We start from the raw sequence: 23998 nt of genomic DNA on the forward strand, positions 1-23998 counted from the left end.
ATGGTGGACAGGCTTTGGGGAGTATCCTAGCCCCTAACCTGCTCTTGTAGCCACAGTATTTACATGGCTAATCCAGTTCAGTTTCTGGTCAATTGTAACCCCCAGGATGTTCACAGTGGAAGATTCAGTGATGGTAATGCCATTGAACGTCATGGGGTGATGGTTAGATTCTCCCTTGTTGGAGATGGTCATTGCCTGGCACTTGTGTGGCATGAATGTTACTTGCCACTTGTTAGCCCAAGCCTGGATATTGTCCAGGTCTTGCTGCATTTGGGCATTGACTGCTTCAGTATCTGAGGAGTCGTGAATGGTGCTGAACATTGTGCAATCATCAGCAAACATCCCCACTTCTGACCTTATGATGGAAGGAAGGTCATTGGTGAAGCAGCTGAAGATGGTTGGGCCTAGGACACTACCCTGAGGAACTCCTGCAGTGATGTCCTGGAGCTGAGATGACTGACCACCAACAGCCACAACCATCTTCCTTTGTGCTAGGTAGTGGTCATGGGTTTGGAAAGTGCTGTCTAAGGAGCTGAAAGGATGAGGAAGAATGGGATTAGGCTTGAGTGGAATATAAATAGCAGCATGGACTGGTTAGGCTGAATGGTCTGTTTCTCTGCTGTAGACTTGGTGTAATTCTATGTAATTTGATTTGTGTCTAGGATTTATATGATGAAGATGATGAACTGAGAAAACCGAAGAAGACCCGACGGAAAATGAGCCGCACGACCTCGATGACACGGGTAATGATAGTTAAAGCTGGGCTCCTACTCCTGCTCATTGTAAATTAGTTAAAGCACTGTTTATCTCAAGCCAGCGTTCCATTGTATCACTGGGAATCGGCAGCTCTGGGTTTGGTTGGGGTACAGTATGCCGTCAACTATATCTCTGTCTAGTTACTTATTTGGGCTGGACCAGCTCATTGATCAGAAACACTTGCGCACACCATTCAAATTGAAACTTTTATACTGAGGTGAATGACATTCCCTGATGAGATGAGGTGAGGGTGAGTCATCTTGACATCAAGGCCGCATTTGACTAAGTGTGGCATCAAGGAGCCCTAGCAAAACTGGAGTCAATGGGAATCGGGGAAAACTCTCCACTGGTTGGAGTCATACCTAGCACAAAGGAAGATGGTTGTGGCTGTTGGAGGTCAGTCATCTCAGCTCCAGGACATCACTGCAGGAGTTCCTCAGGGTAGTGTCCTCAGCCCAACCATCTTCAGCTGCTTCATCAATGACCTTCCTTCCATCATAAGGTCAGAAGTGGGGATGTTCGCTGATGATTGCACAATGTTCAGCACCATTTGCGACTCCTCAGATACTGAAGCAGTTCATGTCCAAATGCAGCAAGACCTGGACAATATCCAGGTTTGGGCTGACAAGTGGCCAGTAACATTGGTGCCACACAACTGTCAGGCAATGACCCATCTCCAACAAGAGAGAATCCAACCATCATCCGTTGACATTCAATGGCATTACCATCACTGAGTCCCCCACTATCAACATCCTGGGGGTTACCATTGACCAGAAACTAAACTGGACTAGCCATATAAATGCTGTGGCTCCAAAAGCTAGGTCAGAGACTAGGAACCCTATGGTGAGTAACTCACCTCCTGGCTCCTCAAAGCCTGTCCATCATCTACAAGGCACAAGTCAGGAGTGTGATGGAATACTCTCCACTTCCCTGGATGAGTGCAGCTCCCACAACACTCAATAAGCTTGACACTGAGCAGGGCAAAGTAGTCCGCTTTATTAGCACCACATCCACAAACATTCACTCCCTCCACCACCGATACACAGTGGCAGCAGTGTGCACCATCTACAAGATGCACTGCAGGAATTCACCAAGGCTCCTTAGGCAGCACCTTCCAAACCCACGGCCACTACCATCTAGAAGGAGAAGGGCAGCAGATAGATGGGAACACCACCACCTGGAAGTTCCCCTCCAAGTCACTCACCATCCTGACTTGGAAATATATCACCGTTCCTTCACTGTCACTGGGTCAAAATCCTGGAACTCCATCCCTAACAGCACTGTGGGTGTACCTACACCACATGGACTGCAGCGGCTCAAGAAGGCAGCTCACCACCGCCTTATCAAAGGTAATTAGGGATGGGCAATAAATGCTGGCCCAGCCAGCGAAGCCCACGTCCCTTGAATGAATTTAAAAAAATAAAGGGGAAGGTAGCTCTACCGGTGCCATTTACGCTGAATTAAAGGCACAATGATAAAAAAAACACTGCTCAGTTAGCAGGAGGATAGCCGTTCCCCTGTGTCCCAGAGCGGCGCTATTGCAATGTGGATGGCGGGTATGGATTCTAGAACCAGCCTGACAGTCAGACCAGAGCAATGTGACCCCAGAAACCCAGGGCTGCACCTGTTAATTCATGGAGATGCTGTAGTATTGGCATAAACACTCTGAGTAACTGACCTCATGTTGTGGCCACTGAGGAAGGGAAGGTGAGGGGGGAGAAAGACTTAACATCTGCACACAGAAAAGTGATGTCACTTTTTTACTGGCAGGTAAAAGTTTCAATTATGAATCTTTTAATGACTTTGACTAATCAATACTCACTGCCATACACCACCTTCTTCCACTCTCCCTTGTTCCCATACCGCCCAGACTTGGCCTGCAAGGTAGAGGCAGCTTGGTGGCTATGGCACTGAGCTAGAAGGTCACCAAAAGCAACCACTTTGAAGCGGATGACTCACCACCAGCACCTCCTCAGTATGCAGAGTGATGGCCAAGTGCTGACCCTGCCAGTGCCACTTTGACAGCAAGTCAAACCAAAAGACATGTCTTTGTTCTGGGGAGCCAAGTCCACTGCCCCTAACCTGAGTCAAAAGGACGCCAAGTTCCCCTGCCCCTTCAACTCACATTTTATGGGCCACTGCAAATATTCCCAAACTTTTACCTCATTCCTCATTGAATGACGATGGTCCTTGCGATGGGGAAAGTTTGGAAGTGTACCTCATGAGCAGTGAGCCAGCGCTGAAAGATCAATGGTGTTCCCCATCGCCACCCCCATTTCATTCCAGCAATTCATACCAGAATCCCAATCAATAGCTCCAGATCCTCACAATCAAGTACAAATTCCCTATTGCTCTGCTCATGGTAAATGCCTGGCTTGCCTGAAAGGCCTGGATCAGGTATTCCTGGTATGGGTGATCAGGTGTTCCCGGTACGGGTGATCAGGTGCTCCCGGTACGGGTGATCAGGTGTTCCCGGTACGGGTGATCAGGTGTTCTCGGTACGGGTGATCAGGTATTCCCGGTACGGGTGATCAGGTATTCTCGGTACGGGTGATCAGGTATTCTCGGTACGGGTGATCAGGTGTTCCCGGTGCGGGTGATCAGGTGTTCCCGGTGCGGGTGATCAGGTGTTCCCGGTACGGGTGATCAGGTGTTCCCGGTACGGGTGATCAGGTGTTCCCGGTACGGGTGATCAGATTCCCGGTACGGGTGATCAGGTATTCCCGGTACGGGTGATCAGGTGTTCCCGGTACGGGTGATCAGATATTCCCGGTACGGGTGATCAGGTGTTCCCGGTACGGGTGATCCGGTGTTCCCGGTACGGGTGATCAGGTATTCCTGGTACAGGTGATCAGATTCCCGGTACGGGTGATCAGGTGTTCCCGGTACGGGTGATCAGGTCTTCTTGGTACTGGTGATCAGGTGTTCCCGGTACGGGTGATCAGGTATTCCCGGTACGGGTGATCAGGTGTTCCCGGTACGGGTGATCAGATTCCCGGTACGGGTGATCAGGTGTTCCCGGTACGGGTGATCAGGTGTTCCCGGTACGGGTGATCAGATTCCCGGTACGGGTGATCAGATTCCCGGTATGGGTGATCAGGTGTTCCCGGTACGGGTGATCAGGTGTTCCCGGTACGGGTGATCAGGTGTTCCCGGTACGGGTGATCAGATTCCCGGTACGGGTGATCAGGTATTCCCGGTACGGGTGATCAGGTGTTCCCGGTACGGGTGATCAGGTGTTCCCGGTACGGGTGATCCGGTGTTCCCGGTACGGGTGATCAGGTATTCCTGGTACAGGTGATCAGATTCCCGGTACGGGTGATCAGGTGTTCCCGGTACGGGTGATCAGGTCTTCTTGGTACTGGTGATCAGGTGTTCCCGGTACGGGTGATCAGGTATTCCCGGTACGGGTGATCAGGTGTTCCCGGTACGGGTGATCAGATTCCCGGTACGGGTGATCAGATTCCCGGTACGGGTGATCAGGTGTTCCCGGTACGGGTGATCAGATATTCCCGGTACGGGTGATCAGGTGTTCCCGGTACGGGTGATCCGGTGTTCCCGGTACGGGTGATCAGGTATTCCTGGTACAGGTGATCAGATTCCCGGTACGGGTGATCAGGTGTTCCCGGTACGGGTGATCAGGTCTTCTTGGTACTGGTGATCAGGTGTTCCCGGTACGGGTGATCAGGTATTCCCGGTACGGGTGATCAGGTGTTCCCGGTACGGGTGATCAGATTCCCGGTACGGGTGATCAGGTGTTCCCGGTACGGGTGATCAGGTGTTCCCGGTACGGGTGATCAGATTCCCGGTACGGGTGATCAGATTCCCGGTATGGGTGATCAGGTGTTCCCGGTACGGGTGATCAGGTGTTCCCGGTACGGGTGATCAGGTGTTCCCGGTACGGGTGATCAGATTCCCGGTACGGGTGATCAGGTATTCCCGGTACGGGTGATCAGGTGTTCCCGGTACGGGTGATCAGGTGTTCCCGGTACGGGTGATCCGGTGTTCCCGGTACGGGTGATCAGGTATTCCTGGTACAGGTGATCAGATTCCCGGTACGGGTGATCAGGTGTTCCCGGTACGGGTGATCAGGTCTTCTTGGTACTGGTGATCAGGTGTTCCCGGTACGGGTGATCAGGTATTCCCGGTACGGGTGATCAGGTGTTCCCGGTACGGGTGATCAGATTCCCGGTACGGGTGATCAGATTCCCGGTACGGGTGATCAGGTGTTCCCGGTACGGGTGATCAGGTGTTCCCGGTACGGGTGATCAGATTCCCGGTACGGGTGATCAGATTCCCGGTATGGGTGATCAGGTGTTCCCGGTACGGGTGATCAGGTGTTCCCGGTACGGGTGATCAGGTGTTCCCGGTACGGGTGATCAGATTCCTGGTACGGGTGATCAGGTATTCCCGGTACGGGTGATCAAGTGTTCCCGGTACGGGTGATCAGATATTCCCGGTACGGGTGATCAGGTGTTCCCGGTACGGGTGATCAGGTATTCCCAGAACGGGTGATCAGATATTCTCAGAACGGGTGATCAGATATTCTCAGAACGGGTGATCAGATATTCTCAGAACCGGTGATCAGATTGAACCATAGAAACATAGAACACTACAGCACAGAAAACAGGCCATTCGGCCCTTCTAGTCTGTGCCGAAATATTATTCCGCTAGTCCCACTGACCTGCACCTAGTCCATAACCCTCCAGACCTCTCCTATCCATGTATCTATTTAATTTATTCTTAAAACTTGTGAGCCCGCATTTACCACGTCAGATGGTAGCTTGTTCCACACTCTCACCACTCTCTGAGTAAAGAAGTTCCCCCTAATGTTCCCCCTAAACCTTTCCCCTTTCACCCTAAAGCCATGTCCTCTCATGGTTATCTCTCCTAATCTAAGTAGAAAGAGCCTACTCGCATTTACTCTGTCTATACCCCTCACAACTTTGTAAACTTCTATCAAATCTCCCCTCATTCTTCTACGCTCCAAGGAATAAAGTCCTAACCTGTTTAATCTTTCCCTGTAACTCAACTCCCCAAGACCCGGCAACATCCTAGTAAATCTTCTCTGCACTCTCTCAATCTTACTGATATCCTTCCTGTCGTTAGGCGACCAGAACTGCACATAATACTCCAAAGTTGGCCTCACCAATGTCTTATACAACCTCACCATAACATCCCAACTCCTATACTCAATACTTTGATTTATGAAGGCCAGTATGCCAAAAGCTTTCTTTACAACCATGTCTACCTGTGAAGCCACTTTCAGGGAATTATGTATCTTTTCTCCCAGATCCCTTTGTTCCTCCGCACTCCTCAGTGCCCTACCATTTACTGTGTATGTCCTACCTTGGTTTGACCTTCCAAAATGTAACACCTCACACTTTTCCACATTAAATTCCATCTGCCATTTTCTGGCCCATTTTTCCAGTTGGTCCAGATCTCTCTGCAACCTTTGAAAGCCTTCCTCGCTGTCCACAACGCCTCCGATCTTAGTGTCATCAGCAAACTTGCTGATCCAATTCACCACATTATTATCCAAATCATTGATATAGACAACAAACAACAATGGTCCCAGTACAGATCCCTGAGGCACACCACTAGTCACAGACCTCCAGTCTGAGAAGCAATCATCCACTACCACTCTCTGTCTTCTCCCACACAGCAAATTTCGAATCCAGTTTACAACCTCTCCATGGATACCAAGTGTCTGAACCTTCTGAACTAACCTCCCATCTGGGACCTTGTCAAAGGCCTTACTAAAGTCCATGTAGACAACATCCACAGCCTTTCCTTCATCTACTTTCTTGGTAACCTCCTCGAAAAACTCTACAAGGTTCGTTAAACACGACCTACCACGCACAAAGCCATGCTGATTATCCTTAATCAGCCCTTGGCTGTCCAAATAATTATATATCCGATCTCTCAGAACACCTTCCACTAATTTACCTACTACTGACGTCAGGCTCACTGGCCTGTAATTACCTGGTTTACTTTTGGAGCCTTTTTTAAACAACGGAACAACATGAGCTACCCTCCAATCCTCCGGCACCTCACCCGTGGCTAAGGACATTTTAAATATTTCTGCCAGGGCCCCTGCAATTCCTACACTAGTCTCCCTCAAGGTCCGAGGGAATATCATGTCAGGCGCGGGGGATTTATCTACCTTTATTCGCTGTAAGGCAGCAAGCACCTCCTCCTCTTTAATCTCTATATGTTCCATGAAACTACTGCTTGTTTCCCTTCCTTCCTTATACACTATGCCAGTTTCATGAGTAAATACTGATGCAAAAAAAGCTGTTTAAGATCTCCCCCATCTCGTGAGGCTCCACACATAGACGACCACTCTTATCTTCAAGGGGACCAATTGTGTCCCTTACTATCCTTTTACTCTTAATATACTTGTAGAAACCCTTTGGGTTTACCTTCACATTATCTGCCAAAGCAACCTCATGTCTTCTTTTTGCCTTCCTGATTTCCTTTTTTAGTATTTTCTTACATTTTCTATACTCTACAAGTACCTCATTTGCTTCTTGTTGCCTATACCTGCTATACACCTCTCTCTTCTTCTTAACCAGTTCGCCAATATCCCTTGAAAACCAAGGTTCCCTATGCCTGTTAACTTTGCCTTTAATCCTGACAGGAACAAGCAAACTCTGCACTCTCAAAATTTCGCCTTTGAATGCCTTCCACTTACTGAACACATCCTTGCCAGAAAACAACTTATGCCAATCCTCTCTTCCTAGATCCTTTCTCATTTCCTCAAAATTGGCCTTTCTCCAATTTAGAATGTCACCTCGAGGACCAGACCTATCCTTATCCATAATTAGTTTAAAACTAATGACATTGTGGTCACTGGACCCAAAAAGTTCACCTATACATACTTCTGTCACCTGACCTGTTTGGTTTCCTAATAGGAGATCAAGTATTGCATCCTCTCTCGTTGGTACCTCTATATATTGATTTAGAAAACTTTCCTGAACACATTTGACAAACTCCAAGCCATCCAGCCCTTTTACAGTATGGGAGTCCCAGTCAATATGTGGAAAGTTAAAATCTCCTACTATCACAACTTTCTGTTTCTTACATCGGTCTGCTACCTCTCTACAGATTTGCTCCTCCAATTCTCTCTGACTATTGGGCGGTCTATAATACAACCCTATTAGTGTGGTCACACCTTTCCCATTCCTCAGCTCCACCCGTATGGCCTCTGTAGACGAGCCCTCCGGGCTGTCCTGCTTATGCACAGCTGTGATATTTTCCCTGACTAGTAATGCCACTCCTCCCCCTTTCATCCCTCCCCCTCTATCACGTCTGAAACAACGGAACTCCGGAACATTGAGCTGTCAGTCCTGCCCCTCCTGCAACCAAGTCTCACTAATAGCAATAATGTCGTAATCCCACGTGCCAATCCACGCCCTAAGCTCATCTGTCTTTCCGACAATACTCCTTGCATTGAAATAGATGCACCTGAGAACATTTCTATCATGGACGGACCCTTGATTTCTGTCTATACATGCATTCCTCGCTTGACCTTTATCCTCCTCCACCTCACTATCTGCTCTAACACTCTGGTTCCCCTCCCCCTGCAAATCTAGTTTAAACGCCCCGGAGCAGCACTAGCAAACCTACCCGCAAGGATGTTAGTCCCCCTCCAGTTCAGGTGCAAACTGTCCCGTCGGAACAGGTCCCACCTTCCCTGGAACAGAGCCCAATTGTCAAGAAACATGAAGCCCTCCCTCCTGCACCATCTCCTTAGCCACGTATTTACCTGCATTATCCTCCTATTTCTAGCCTCACTAGCACGTGCACGGGTAGCACTCCTGAGATCGTAACCCTGGAGGTCCTGTCCTTCAACTTTGCACCTAGCTCCCTAAACTCTCTTTACAGGACCTCCTCCTCCTTCCTATCCACGTCATTGGTCCCTACATGGACCACGACATCTGGCTGCTCACCCTCCCTCCTGAGAATACTGAGAACTCGATCCGAGATATCGCGGACCCTGGCACCAGGGAGGCAACAGACCATCCGGGATTCTCGATCTCTCCCACAGAACCTCCTATCTATCCCCCTAACTATCGAATCCCCTATCACTACTGCTCTCCTCTTTTCCCTCCCTCCTTTCTGAGCTGAGGGTCCAGCCTCGGTGCCAGAGACGCGACCACTACAACTTGTCCCTGGTAGGTCGTCCCCACCAACAGTATCCAAAACGGTATACCTATTGTTGATGGGAACGGCCACAGGGGTGCTCTGCTCTTTCTGTCTATTCCCCTTCCCTCTCCTGACAGTCACCCAGCTGCCTGGCTCCTGACTTTTAGGGGTGACTGTCTCCCTGAAACTCCTAAACAAAAACAGAATTACCTGGAAAAACTCAGCAGGTCTGGCAGCATCGGCGGAGAAGAAAAGAGTTGACGTTTCGAGTCCTCATGATCCTTCGGCAGAATGTACTCGTCGAACGGGCTCGCCTACTGAGGTCATGAGGACTCGAAACGTCAACCCTTTTCTTCTCCACCGATGCTGCCAGACCTACTGAGTTTTTCCAGGTAATTCTGTTGTTTTGGATTTCCAGCATCTGCAGTAGTTTTTTGTTTTTATCCCTGAAACTCCTGTCTATTACTGCCTCTGCCTCCCGTATGATCCGAAGTTCATCCAGCTCCAGCTCCAGTTCCACTAACTCAGTTTCTCAGGAGCTGCAGCTGGATGCACCTTTTGCAGGTGTAGTCATCAGGGACAATTGTGCTGTCCCAGACTTCCCACATGCTGCATTCAGAGCACTCGACTGCCCCAACTGCTGCCTCCATTACCTACTCCTAATTTAATTAAAAGGACTTTACCCGGCCCTACCCCAATGGGAGCAAGCTCGTACTCAGCCTCTGCTTGCCGAAGCCTCTCGAGCCAAAGCCTCAAAGCTCCACTCCTTCACTGGGCCACTCACACACTGGCCCCTCACAGGCTGGCCGCTCCTCTTCAGTTTCCCCTCCTTTTATTTTCAATCTCCGCGCTCTTTTTCAACTGATCTGCCTTCAAGATCCGCGCTCTTTTTCAAATGTTGAGTGCAAGAGTCATTCTCCTCGATTCCCTCCTGAGTTGTGGTGACTGCGCTGACTTCTCCCAGAATGCTTCAGTCACTTCTCACCAGCGCCCTCTGTTGGATATTCCCAGAATGGGTGATCAGATATTCTCAGAATGGGTGATCAGATATTCTCAGTACGGGTGATCAGATATTCTCAGTACGGGTGATCAGATATTCTCAGTACGGGTGATCAGATATTCTCAGTACGGGTGATCAGATATTCTCAGAACGGGTGATCAGATATTCTCAGTACGGGTGATCAGATATTCTCAGTACGGGTGATCAGATATTCTCAGTACGGGTGATCAGATATTCTCAGTACGGGTGATCAGATATTCTCAGTATGGGTGATCAAATATTCTTGGTACGGGTGATCAGATATTCTCAGTACGGGTGATCAGATATTCTCAGTATGGGTGATCAAATATTCTCGGTACGGGTGATCAGATATTTGGGTTGAAAGGTTTGGGGCAGCAGGGTGATCTGATCTCTATTATACCAGCCCCAGGCTCTCGCTTTATCCTTTCCGCAGCAAAAACCTTTTCTCTATTTAGCTGATGTTCGCCCTTGTGATCTCCCTGGGCCACTTCATTTTCATCAAGCAGACCAGTGTGGATCTGCTGTTGAACATCCATCAATCTGCGTACGCTGGCTCTAGAAGGCACATGGGTTGTTGCCAAGGGATCATTCTACCTCCACTCTTTCCTGTGGTGAGACAGTCACCTCCCCACAGACGCGGGCTGAAATAAGAAGTGGGAGATTGTCCTGGTGTCCTGTCATTCTGTGGTACTACACCTTGGTGCTCGAACGCACAGTGTCTGCAGGCTAGCTATATCCTACTTGCAATGATGTGCGATCACAGCCTCAGTTCACACCCTTTCCTTTTCTCTTCCCCTCACTTAGCAACCAAACTTTAAACAGAAATTCGTTGCCTTGCTGAAGAGATTCAAAGTGACCGATGAGGTATGTATTGCTGGATCAACTGTTGGGTCAGTCTGCTTTCTTCTACAGTTCACACACTTTGAGTAAGCACAAAACACTTGATGTTGGAATGTACGGAATAGGTGATGAAAGTAGTAGCTTTTCGTTTCTCTCTTTCAAACTCTGCAACTAACTGTGGAAAACCTTCCTGCTTTATACACCTGTTTGCCTACTTCAAAGATACATTTCACAGATAAGACTTCATGATTTATCTGTTCTCAGATCCTTTAAAGAACACTTTTATTGAGAGTTTATTTGCCTAAAGATTCACTTTATACTATGGCTAATTGATCCATCTGCCAATATTCATTAGACTAGTCACTCATGAACAATGTTATCCCAATAACATATTTCCTTGTAGATAGTACTGAGACATTTGGAGGAGAACAGGATCCTTCCTTCCCCATCAGTACACTGCTATCGTCCTGCTTATCTAAGAAAACCTGTTGTTCTATGGTACAAGTCAATTCAATTATTAACCTTTAGTGCTCCAAAATGTACATGAGTTAGCTTTCCTGGGTCTTTATTTTTGTTTGTGATTCAAAAAACAAGTTCAATCAGCTTTGCCGTGAATGGTTTCTGGACGTGACATATTATTGATTTTATTCCACTTTATGTTACTGTTGAAAAGTTAACTGCTCATTTTTGGATTCCATAAATACCCCAAGCTGCTGGGAACATCCCTGATAGCTCTTAAAATACGCCCTTGGCTTCTACTGAGACACCTGAAACTAGTGTGTGCAAGTTTCCAGTCCCAATTCCTGTTATTGCTTTGAAAGCTAAGGGGAACTGTGCAGTTTGGTTCTCATTATAGAAATAACAGGGAAAGCTATAGGAGCCAGAGGAGGGATTTGAGAAACTGCGACTATCCCACTGGAGCAGGACAGCTAAGGCAGATATAGTAGAGGGTTCATAAAGTTCTGAAGTTCTGCACATCCATTTTTTAAATCACTCTACCATTGGCTGCTTTGCTTTCACCTGCTTTGGCCAAAGTTCTGCAATTCTCTCCCTATGCCTCTCTCCTCTTTTAAGATGCTCTTTAGAACCTACCTCTTGGCATTAAGATTTTGGTCATCTTTCCTGCTTTCTCCTTCTGTGCCTTGGTGTCAAAGAAAGTGCCAAAAATGTCTTTATTGGTATCACTCATGTTAAGCACCTTGGGATATTGTATTAGATTAAATGTGCTATGTAAAGGAAAGTTGTTGTTAGAGAGTCTGATTGGATTACTCCAGCAAACAGCTAGCCCAGAAATAATTGGCTGAATGGCTTCTTTCTGCCTGTGGAATTCGTTACCACAGAAAGTAGTTGAGACCAAAACATTGTATGTTTTCAAGAAGGAGTTAGATATAGCTCTTGGGGCGAAAGGGATCAAAGGATATGGAGAGAAAGTGGGAGAAGGTTATTGAGTTGGATGATCAGCCATGATCATAATGAATGGCGGAGCAGGCTCGAAGGGCCGAATGGCCTACTCCTGCTCTTAATTTCTATGTTTCTATGCTAGAAAAGTCTGGGTATCAGAAGTTTAGGTTCTGATGAAAAGTTAAGGAGTAAGATTCATTTCCTTTGGAAAAAATGTTGACTTTGATGTGTCCTAATTGAAGTTTTTAAAATTATGAAGGGCATTCACAAAGTTGACATAGGCAAATTGCTCAATGTGATAAGACAGAAATTTACAACAAAGAAGGAGACCATTTGGCCCATCATGTCTGTGCCAACCCAAAAAGAGCTTTCCAATCTAATCTCTCTTTCCATCTCTTGGTCAATAGCCCTATAGGTTACAACACTTCAAGCACACATTCAAATATTTTTCAATGTGAGGAGGGTTTCTGCCTCTATCACACTTACAGGCAGTGAGCTCCAGATCCCCACCACCCTCTGAGTGAAAAACTTTCTCTTCAACTTCCCTCTAATTATTCTGTCAATTACTTTAAATCTATACCCCTGGTTACTGATAAAGGCAAAATACTGCAGATGCTGGAAATCTGAAACAAAGACAAAAGGTGCTGGAAAAACTCAGCAGGTCTGGCAGCATCTGTGGAGAGAAAGAGAGTTAACCTTTCGAGCCCGTATGACTCTGCTTCAGCTCTGAAGAAGAGTCATACTGATTTGAAACGTTAACTCTGTCTTTCTCTCCACAGATGCTGTCAGACCTGCTGAGTTTGTTCCAGCACTTTTTGTCTTTACTCCTGGTTACTGACCTGGTTATGGGTCCTTCTGATCCATTCTATTTAGGCCCCTCTTAATTTTATATACCTCAATTAAATCTACCGCAGCCTCTTGTGCACCAAACAAAACGACCCCAGCCTATCCAATCTTTCCTCATAGCTAAAATTTTCCACTCCCGACAACACCCTCATAAATTTTCTTTGTACCCTCTCTAGCATGATTATATCCTTCCTGCAATACGTTGATCAGAACTGTAAACTGTACTCTAACTGTGGCCTAACTAGTGTTCTCTACAGTTCTAACATAACTTCCCTCCTCTTATATTCTATGCCACATAATAAAGGGAAGTATCTTGTATGGCTCCTCAAACACCTTATGTCCTTATCTACCTGTTCTGCTACCTGTGGACACGCATTCCTAGGTCCCCCTATTCCTCGATATGTCTCAGAAACCTACCATATATTGCCTTGTTTGTCCTTCCCAAATGCATTATTACCTCACACTCCTTCAGTGTGAATGCCATTTGCCTCCTTTCTGTTTACCCAGCCAGTACTGAGCCCTGTGGGACCACACTGGAAGCAGCCTTCCAGTCACTAAAACACCCATCCATCATTATCCTTTGCTTCTTTTTTTTTTTGCTCGAGGGATGACTTTCAATAGATCGCAGCGAGGTAGCTGCTCTGCTACGCACGAAACCCTGAGCCAGAATCAGGTCGTCTACGAATGATTTAGCACCAGGTTCCCCACGAACATGCTATGCGTTAACAGGAGAGAGGCGGATCCTTTGCTTCCTGCCACTGAGCCAGTTTTGGATCCAAATTGCCACTTTCCCTTGGATCCTGCTGTCATTGTGGCAATTACCTTGTTAAAGACAATTGTGAGTTAAACATGTGATGGACATTGATTATCCCATCTAAATAGAATAAAAAGTTACAGCTGGAACATTTTGTGTGGAAGCAACTTGGAAGTCAGTAGCAATGAGGAGCTGTCTTGAAAATAAACCAGCTTGAACCAGAAGAGCAGCCTGGATTAATTCTTCTACCACAACCTCTTATTGTGACTAACACTGTAGTAGAGGATGAACTTTAAGCTTTGCTGATGGATTGCTGTATGTCAAGATTTCTGTCTCACTCCTCTGAGGGAAAAGAACTGCACTGTTGCTGACAACTTAAGTTATGGAATGGCAGAAGGATGGTGCAAAATTGCAAGCCTTGACTATCCACTAATTATTTCTGACTCTGCACCTTGTTAGCAATGGAAGGCTGAAGTTGAAATGTGGACCTGGGTTACTGCTACACCCTGGAAGAAGCAAGGCATGGCTTTGGCGTTCTCATTACCAGCCAAAAGTAAGATAAGCAGTAAGGTATTTTCAGAGTGGAAAGTGGATGATTTGGATCATGAAGAGGGATTAAACCTTCTGTTACAATTTTTGGATAAGTTTTACAAAAAGGATGAGTTTATTGGAAGCGGATGAAGCCTGGATGATCTTTGATAGGTTTAGGAAACCAGATGATCAGTCCATGGAAGAACATATCATGGATTTTGATAAATGGTACAGGAGACTACAGAGATTTGAACTTGAAATTCCGGAATCGGTATTGGCATTTAAATTATTGGACTGTGCTTGCATTTCCCATGTTGATAGTCTTTTAGTACTAACAGGTTCAATCCTGGGGGAAAGAACCTCTCTCCCAGATCAAATGGCTTCTTCCCTAAAAAAATTTCTGGGGAAACAGTTGTTCCTTGCCACTTTCTTAGCAGATGCGAACAACTATAACAGCTGTAAAATAAACGAGTCTTTTTCCGAATGGCAGGCAGTGACTAGTGGGGTACCACAGGGATCGGTGCTGGGACCTCAGCTATTCACAATATATATTAATGATTTAGATGAGGGAACTAAATGTAATATCTCCAAATTTGCAGATGACACAAAGCTCGGTGGGAAGGTGAGCTATGAGGAGGATGCAGAGATGCTTCAGGGTAATTTGGACAAGCTGAGTGAGTGGGCAAATGCATGGCAGATGCAATCTAATGTGGATAAATGTGAGGTGATCCACTTTGGTAGCAAAAACATGAAGGCAGATTATTATCTGAATGGCTATAAATTGAGAGAGGGGAACGTGCAACGAGACCTGGGTGTCCTTGTACACCAGTCACTGAAGGTAAGCATGCAGGTGCAGCAGGCGGTAAAGAAGGCAAATGGTATGTTGGCCTTCATAGCAAGAGGATTCGAGTACAGGAGCAGGGATGTCTTGCTGCAATTGTACAGGGCCTTGGTGAGACAATACCTGGAATATTCTGTGCAGTTTTTGTCTTCTTATCTGAGGAAGGATGTTCTTGCTATAGAGGGAGTGCAGCGAAGGTTTACCAGACTGATTCCTGGGATGGCGGGACTGACATATGAGGAGAGATTGAGTCGGTTAGGATTATATTCGCTGGAGTTCAGAAGAATGAGGGGGGGGATCTCATAGATACCTATAAAATTCTAACAGGACTAGACAGGGTAGATGCAGGAAGGATGTTCCTGATGGTGGGGGAGTCCAGAACCAGGGGGTCACAGTCTGAGGATACAGGGTAGACCATTTAGGACTGAGATGAGGAGAAATTTCTTCACCCAGAGAGTGGTGAGCCTGTGGAATTCGCTACCACAGAAAGTAGTTGAGGCCAAAACATTGTATGTTTTCAAGAAGGAGTTAGATATAGCTCTTGGGGCAAAAGGGACCAAAGGGTATGGGGAGAAAGCGGGAGCAGGCTATTGAGTTGGATGATCAGCCATGATCATAATGAATGGTGGAACAGGCCTGAAGGGCTGAATGGCCTACTCCTGCTCTTACTTTCTATGTTTCTATGTTTTTCAAAACAAGGGATGGAGGATTCAATGGTGGCCGAATTTCGAGGTCGACCAAATATTACATGAAGATTCCAACACAAAGATGGGGTTAATGACAAGAGGTCTGAAAATGGTCGTAACCTTAGCCAATTTGAGAGTCGGGACAAAAAGCACGTCTGGGACAGTGACCATCGGCGTTTAAACCCAAAAAATGCTTGGGGAATGGTTAATCGGTGTTTTCGGTGTGATTCCCAGTATCATTACGCGATGAACTGCCCACAGCAAAGGAATTGCATTTTTGAGGTGACCCACGAGATGGATTCATCTGAAACTCAAAATGATGATGGTGACTGCCATGATGGAATTCTATTGATCACTGAGAGCTTGAATCCGGTGATGAGTTTCTTGATGATAGATTCTTTCAACTGTGCAGTTCTGGTCAGTGGCTGCACTTCAACGGTGTGAGGCATGGACTGGCTTGACTGCTATCTGGAATCTCTCGATGAGGCAGACTGGCAGAAGCTCAAGGAGTATGAAAGCTCTACCTGCTTCAGGTTTGGAGATGACAATACATTAACATCTTCCAAACAGGTAGTCCTCCCTTGTAAGATAGGAGGGATCAATCTGTTTATCAGCACTGATGTGGTTTCTAGGGAGATACACTATTGTTGAGTTGATCTGCGATGACGAAGGCTCAGATGACGCTAGATATGAAGAATGATAGAGCAGTCGTGTTTGGGAAAAAATGTGGATCTACGTTTTACTCGGTCAGGCCATTACTGCTTGCCGCTAAGGAAGCCAGAGATTTCCCATCAATAAGTTCATGAAGTTTTGTTAACTGCTGAGAACGAGAATTTGGTGGACAAAAAGAAGATCATTTGGATATTACATAGGTTGCACATCCGGCGCCACAGAAACTGAAAACTCTGCTTCGAGATGCGGGAGTGGTCGATAAAGGATATGATGATCTTATTGAACAAATCACTGCTCAGTGTGAAATTTGCCTTAAATATTGCAAGACAGCACCGTGTCCTGCTGTGAGCTGCCACTAGCCAGGGAGTTTAACGATGCAGTGGCAATGGACTTGAAAGTTTGGGACAAAGATAGGGGTATTTTTTTACTACACTTCATAGAAATGGCAACCATATTTAGCCTATCCACTGTGATACAGAGTAAAGACAAAAGGACCATTGTCAATAAGGTCATCGAGAAATGGGTAGGAAAAGGATTAGGAACACCAACAAAGTTCCTCACAGATAATGGTGGGGAGTTCGTCAATGAGGAATTTTGAGATATGTGCGAAAACTTAAACATCATAGTTATGCACACTGCAGCTGAGAGTCCGTTTAGTAATGGTCTTTGTGAAAGAAACCATGCGGTAATAGATGACAGGTTACATAAAATATTACCTGACCAGCCAGATTGTAAATTGCAAACGGCACTAGCATGGGTGGTGCACACAAAGAACTCTCTGCAAATGGTTGGGGGGTACAGTCCCTACCAGTTAGTGTACGGAAGAAATCTGAAGATACCTTTGGTGTTGTTTGATGCTCTCCCTGCTCTAGAAGGGACGAGCATTAGCTCCACCTTTTCTGCTTATCTGAACGCTTTGCATGTGGGCAGAAAAGCTTTCATTAAAGCTAAGGTTTCGGAGAAAATTCGGCGGGCCCTACGGCACCGCATAAGACCATCAAGAATGCAGTTTAGACAAGGAGACATGGTATATTATAAAAGAGAAGGCTGGAAAGAGTGGAAAGGACCTGGCAATGCAATAAGGAGTGATGGGAAAAAATAATTGTGCAACACGGCAATCAAACTGTTAGGGTACATTCTTCACGGTTAATTGGTACTGACTATATCTTTACAGGCTCTGAACAGGACATAGAACACGAGGCATCATGCACTTCACACACACACACACAATCACACGAGGTAGTTAGGAGGAGCAGACGACGGCAGATACAGGGTTGACTGACTATGAACAGAGTAATACTGAGGTACAGGATAATGCTATTCATCCAAAAGGGCAACTACGTAAAGTACGAGCAAAGGTAACATACATGCCAGAAGGGACCAGTGTGTGGAGGGATGCCACCATCATAGGGAGAGCAGGAAAGGCCACTGGTAAGTACAAACATTGGCTAAATGTGCAGGCTGAAGAACAGGAGACAAGACCTATCGATTGGCAAACCGAGGTAAAGACGTGGAAAGCCAGAGAGCGCAGTATGAGTTCTGACAGTGGACGAGAAAGTGGTTGTGACCCTAGAAAAAAATCGCGGGGTTCTGCTCGCACAGGAGAAAGATCATATAGTAGTAGTCCAGAAAGAGAGAGGAATGTGAGTAGAGGCCATAGCTTAACAAGAATAGGACTAGAGAGCAAGCTAGGAATCTCAATAGGAGTAGAGTCCTTATGACCGAGGAATTCTAGTAGCTGCTAATAAATTGGAAAATAAGCTGATAAAGGAAGCCAAATGGAAAGTTAGAAAGTTGGAAGGAATTTGGGGTATATTCTGAAATACCTGACAAAGAACAGCCAGCTTTTTCTCACAGATGGATCTGTACAGAAAAGGTGCTCCCAGACGGCACATATAAGGCCAAAGCGAGATTAGTAGCCCACGCTTTGAAGAGAGACTAGGAGATCAGGATGTCAGAGTGGACTAGCCTACTGCGGGGAAAGTGAGTTTGAAGATTTTTTTTAGCTATTTTGGCATCCTATTCCTGGGAGTGCAAATCGATTGATATAAAGGCTGCATTTTTACAGGAGAAGTTTCAAAGGGAAATTTTTTTGAAACCACCCAAGAAGTCGGGGATGTAGAAGGAAAGCTATGGAAATTGAATAAGTGTGTTTATGGATTGAATGATGCATCGAGAGTTTGGTATTTTTCTGTGAGGTCTGTCCTGTTGAAAACAGGTTGCATTCAGTTAAGTGCAGACCCCGTGATGTCCTACTGGTACCATAAGGAGAAACTAGCTGAAATCTTTATCATGCATGTTGATGATTTCCTGTCAGGAGGTTCTGTAGAATTTGAACAATGGGCAATCGAGAAGATAAAGGAGTTCCTGGTTGAAAGTCAGGCTTCAGGAGCCTTTAAATACATAGGTTTAGACATTAAACATAGCAAATTAGGAGTGACATTGAATCAACAATTTTATCTAGAAAATATTAATTATATCCCAATAATTCGTGGTAGATCCTCACAAGAAGAGGATCCTGCTATCAAAGAAGAAATGGAACAGTTGAGCAGTTTGATTGGGCAGTTGAACTGGTTGTGCACTCAGACTAGGCCTGACGCTAGTTCACAGAATCTCACAGTGCAGAAGAGGCCCTTCGGCCAATCGAGTCTGCACCGTCATGTGAGCAACACCTGACCTACCTACCTCACCCCATTCAAGGCCCATAGCCTTGAATGTTATGAGGTGCCAAGTGCTCATCCAGGTACTTTTTAAATAATGTGAGGCAACCCGCCTCCACCACCCTCCCAGGCAGTGCATTCCAGACCGTCACCACCCTCTGGGTAAAAAAAGTTTTTCCTCACATCCCCCCTAAACCTCTTGTCACTCACCTTGAACTTGTGTCCCCTCGTGACTGACCTTTCAACTAAGGGAAACAGCTGCTCCCTATCCACCCTGTCCAAGCCCCTCATAATCTTGTACACCTCGATCAGGTCGCCCCCTCAGTCTTCTCTACTCCAACGAAAACAACCCAAGTCTATCCAACCTCTCTTCATAACTTAAATGTTTCATCCCAGGCAACATCCTGGTGAATCTCCTCTGCACCCCCTCCAGTGCAATCACATCCTTCCTATAATGTGGCGACCAGAACTGCACACACTACTCCAGCTGTGGCCTCACCAAGGTTCTATACAACTCCAACATGACCTCCCTACTTTTGTAATCTATGCCTCGATTGATAAAGGCAAGTGTCCCATATGCCTTTTTCACCACCCCACTAACATGCCCCTCTGACTTCAGAGATCCATGGACACATACACCAAGGTCCCTTTGTTCCTCAGAACTTCCTAGTGTCATGCCCTTCATTGAATACTTCCTTGTCAAATTACTCCTTCCAAAGTGTATCACCTCACACTTTTCAGGGTTAAATTCCATCTTCCACTTATCTGCCCATTTGACCATTCTTTCTATATCTTCCTGTATCCCAAGACATTCAACCTCACTGTTAACCACCCAACCAATCTTTGTGTCATCCGCAAACTTACTAATCCTACCCCCCACATAGTCATCTATATCATTTATATAAATGACAAATAATAGGGGACCCAGCACAGATCCATGTGGTACGCCACTGGACACTGGCTTCCAGTCACTAAAGCAGCCTTCTGTCATCACCCTCTGTCTCCTACAACTAAGCCAATTTTGAATCCCCCTTATCAAATTACCCTGTATCCCATGCACATTTGCCTTCTTTATAAGTCTCCCATGTGGGACCTTGTCAAAGGCTTTGCTGAAATCCATATAAACGACATCAACTGCACTACCCTCATCTACACACCTGGTCACCTCCTCAAAAAATTCAATCAAATTTGTTAGGCATGACCTTCCTCTGACAAAGCCATGCTGACTATCCCTGATCAAACCTTGCCTCTCCAAGTGGAGATAGATTCTCTCCTCCAGAATTTTCTCCAATAGTTTCCCTACCACTGACGTGAGACTCACTGGCCTGTAGTTCCCTGGCTTATCTCTACAACCTTTCTTGAATAGCGGAACCATTTTAGCTGTTCTCCAGTCCTCTGGCACCTCCCCCGTGGCAAGAGAGGAATTAAAAATTTGGGCCAGAGCCCTTACAATCTCCTCCCTTGCCTCCCTTAGCAGTCTGGGACACAAATCATCCGGACCTGGAGATTTGTCCACTTTTAAGCCTGCCAACACCTCCAATACCTTGTCACTCCCGATATCAATTTGCTCAAGAACCTCGCAGTGTCTCTCCCCGAGTTCCATACCTTCATCCTCATTCTCTTGGGTGAAGACGGATGTGAAGTATTCGTTCAACACTCTACCGATGTCCTCTGGCTCCACCCATAGATTGCCCCGTTGGTCCCTAATGGGCCCTACTCTTTCCCTGGTTATCCTCTTCCCATTGATATACTTATAGAATATCTTGGGATTTTCCCTACTTTTACCAGCCAGAGCTTTCTCATATCCCCTCTTTGCTCTCCTAATTGCCTTCTTAAGCTCCACTCTGCTCTTTCTGTACTCCATTAATGCCTCTGCTGATTTGCTTCCCTTGTACCTGCTAAAAGCCTCTCTTTTCCTTCTCATCATACCCAGAATATCTCTGGTCATCCATGGTTCTCTGGGCTTTTACCCCCTCCTATCACCCTCCCCATTTCCTTTTTGAACACCCCCCACTGTTACTCTGTAGATTTCCCCACTAGTAACTGTTCCCAGTCTACCTTGGCCAGATCCTGCCTTATTTTACTAAAAACCACTCTCCCCCAATCCAAAACATTTTTTTGCAACTTGTCTATTTCTTCGTCCATAACAAGCTTAAATTATACCATGTTGTGGTCGCTATCACTAAAATGCTCGCCCACCACCACCTCAGCTACCTGTCTGGCTTCATTCCCCAGTATTAGGTCCAGCACTGCGCTGTCCCTTGTTGGACCCTCTCCATATTGACCTAAAAAGTTCTGTACACATTTCACACACTCCATCCAAGCCTTTAACACTATGTCTATCCCAATTAATGTTGGGAAAGTTGAAATCACCTAATATAATTACCCTATTATTGTTTTTACACACCTCTGCAAATTGAGCACATATTTGCTCCTCAATTTCCTGCTGACTATCTGGGGGTCTATAATAAACACCTAACAATGTGGCTGCCCCTTTTTTATTCCTAAACTCTACCCACAAAGCTTCATTCGATGCCCCCTCCAAAATATCATCTCTCCCATCCCGGAATGTTGAGCTGCCAATCCTGACCCTCCCTATGACGTGTTGGAGCTGAGTACCATGATGAAACATGCTACAGTTGAGCAAGTTCTGAGAGCAAATAAAGCACTTAAAAAATTAAATTCTGAGAGATATGTGCTCAAGTTTTCAGCCTTGGGTGATCCAGAAGATACGAAGTTAGTCACTTTTAGTGATGCTTCACATGCCGATCTTCCAGATGGGTACTCTAGCACAGCAGGGTTTATCATATTCTTGGAAAGAATGAAAAATGTTGCCCACTGGCTTGGGAGGCCAAAGAAATAAAAAGGATAGTGAAAAGGACCTTAGCTGCTGAAACGCTGGCCTTGGTAGAAGCATTAGATATGGGGGTTTACTTATCCAATGTACTGACAGTAATATTACATAAAGGGCAATGTGGGAAAAGTTTGTTCGTAGAATGTTATGTTGATAACCGGTTTCTTTGGGACAACATTCATTCCACGAAAAGTATCATTGAGAAAAGGCTAAGAATAGACCGAGCCAGCATAAAAGAGATGTTAGAGAGAAGAGAGATCTCTAAGATACAATGGGTTGACACAGGTCACCAACTATATGACTGTTTTACAAAAAGAAGTGCCTGCTGTAAGAAATTATTAAATGTATTGGAAGAGGGGGATGTTATAATGATGCAATGGGGAAATAAACTTTTTTTATTTTATAATTGTTTATATATATATTTGGTAAAAGAAATATGGGAATTATGAGATGTGGAAATATGTGACATTATTTCCTTCTGTTTGTTGAAAAAAAAACTTAAAGAACACTTTTTAAAAAGTTTTAATTTAAAAAGAAAAGAGGGGAATCTGTCAATCACCTTGTTAAAGACAGTTGCTAGTTAAACTGGTGATAGGCATTAATTATCCCATCTAAATAGAATAAAAAGTTACAGCTGGAACACTTTTGTGGGGAAGCTACTTGGAAGTCAGTAGCACTGAGGAGCTGTCTTGGAAATAAACCAGCTTGAACCAAAAGACCAGCCTGGATTAATTCTTCCACCACAACCTCTTATTGTGACTAACACCTGTGAGCTTTTAATCTTCTGCCCAACCTGTTAAAAATGGTACTAAAATCCCTGGAAGACTACATACAGAGCACTACCCTATTGATCCTATTGTTACTCCCTCAAAGAATTCAACAAGTTAGTTGGACATGACCTTCCCTTAATAAATCTTTGCTGACTGTCCTTCATTTATCTATGTCTTTTTAAAAGATGATTTTTCCTGTCTCTCAGGTCTTTTTCCAATAATTTGCCCACATCTGACCGGCCTGTAATTACTCCATAGAACCATAGAACACTACAGCACAGAAAACAGGCCATTCGGCCCTTCTAGTCTGTGCCGAAATATTATTCCACTAGTCCCATTGACCTGCACCTAGTCCATAACCCTCCAGACCTCTCCCATCCATGTATCTATCCAATTTATTCTTAAAACTTAAGAGTGAGCCCGCATTTACCACGTCAGATGGCAGCTCGTTCCACACTCTCACCACTCTGAGTGAAGAAGTTCCCCCTAATGTTCCCCCTAAACCTTTCCCCTTTCACCCTAAAGCCATGTCCTCTCATGTTTATTTCTCCTAATCTAAGTGGAAAGAGCCCACTCGCATTTACTCTGTCTATATCCCTCACAATTTTGTAAACTTCTATCAAATCTCCCCTCATTCTTCTATGCTCCAAGGAATAAAGTCCTAACCTGTTTAATCTTTCCCTGTAACTCAACTCCTTAAGACCCAGCAACATCCTAGTAAATCTTCTCTGCACTCTCTCAATCTTACTGATATCCTTCCTGTAGTTAGGCGACCAGAACTGCACACAATACTCCAAAGTTGGCCTCACCAATGTCTTATACAACCTCATCATAACATCCCAACTCCTATACTCAGTACTTTGATTTATGAAGGCCAGTATGCCAAAAGCTTTCTTTACAACCTTGTCTACCTGTGATGCCACTTTCAGGGAATTATGTATCTGAACTCCCAGATCCCTTTGTTCCTCCGCACTCCTCAGTGCCCTACCATTTACTGTGTATGTCCTACCTTGGTTTGACCTTCCAAAATGTAACACCTCACACTTTTCCGCATTAAATTCCATCTGCCATTTTCTGGCCCATTTTTCCAGTTGGTCCAGATCCCTCTGCAAGCTTTGAAAGCCTTCCTCGCTGTCCGCAACGGCTCCAATCTTAGTGTCATCAGCAAACTGGCTGATCCAATTTACCACATTATCATCCAGATCATTGATATAG

At 45.6% G+C, this 23998-nt stretch overlaps 1 protein-coding gene across 1 annotated transcript in view; it reads left to right on the forward strand.

Moving 5' to 3' along the window:
• LOC144672951 (phosphofurin acidic cluster sorting protein 1-like) overlaps nt 1-23998 on the forward strand; it is a gene marked incomplete at its 5' end in the record, with an annotated part of 203737 nt that overhangs the window by 133457 nt on the left and 46282 nt on the right. Inside the window, 2 exons of the mRNA XM_078534956.1 lie at nt 663-743; nt 10733-10792. Of these exons, the coding sequence (XP_078391082.1) occupies nt 663-743; nt 10733-10792 (141 nt within the window). The remainder of the gene's footprint in view (nt 1-662; nt 744-10732; nt 10793-23998) is intronic.

This window comes from Cetorhinus maximus, unplaced genomic scaffold (genome assembly GCF_964194155.1).
Source record: "Cetorhinus maximus unplaced genomic scaffold, sCetMax3.hap1.1 HAP1_SCAFFOLD_163, whole genome shotgun sequence".
Lineage (NCBI taxonomy): Eukaryota > Metazoa > Chordata > Chondrichthyes > Lamniformes > Cetorhinidae > Cetorhinus > Cetorhinus maximus.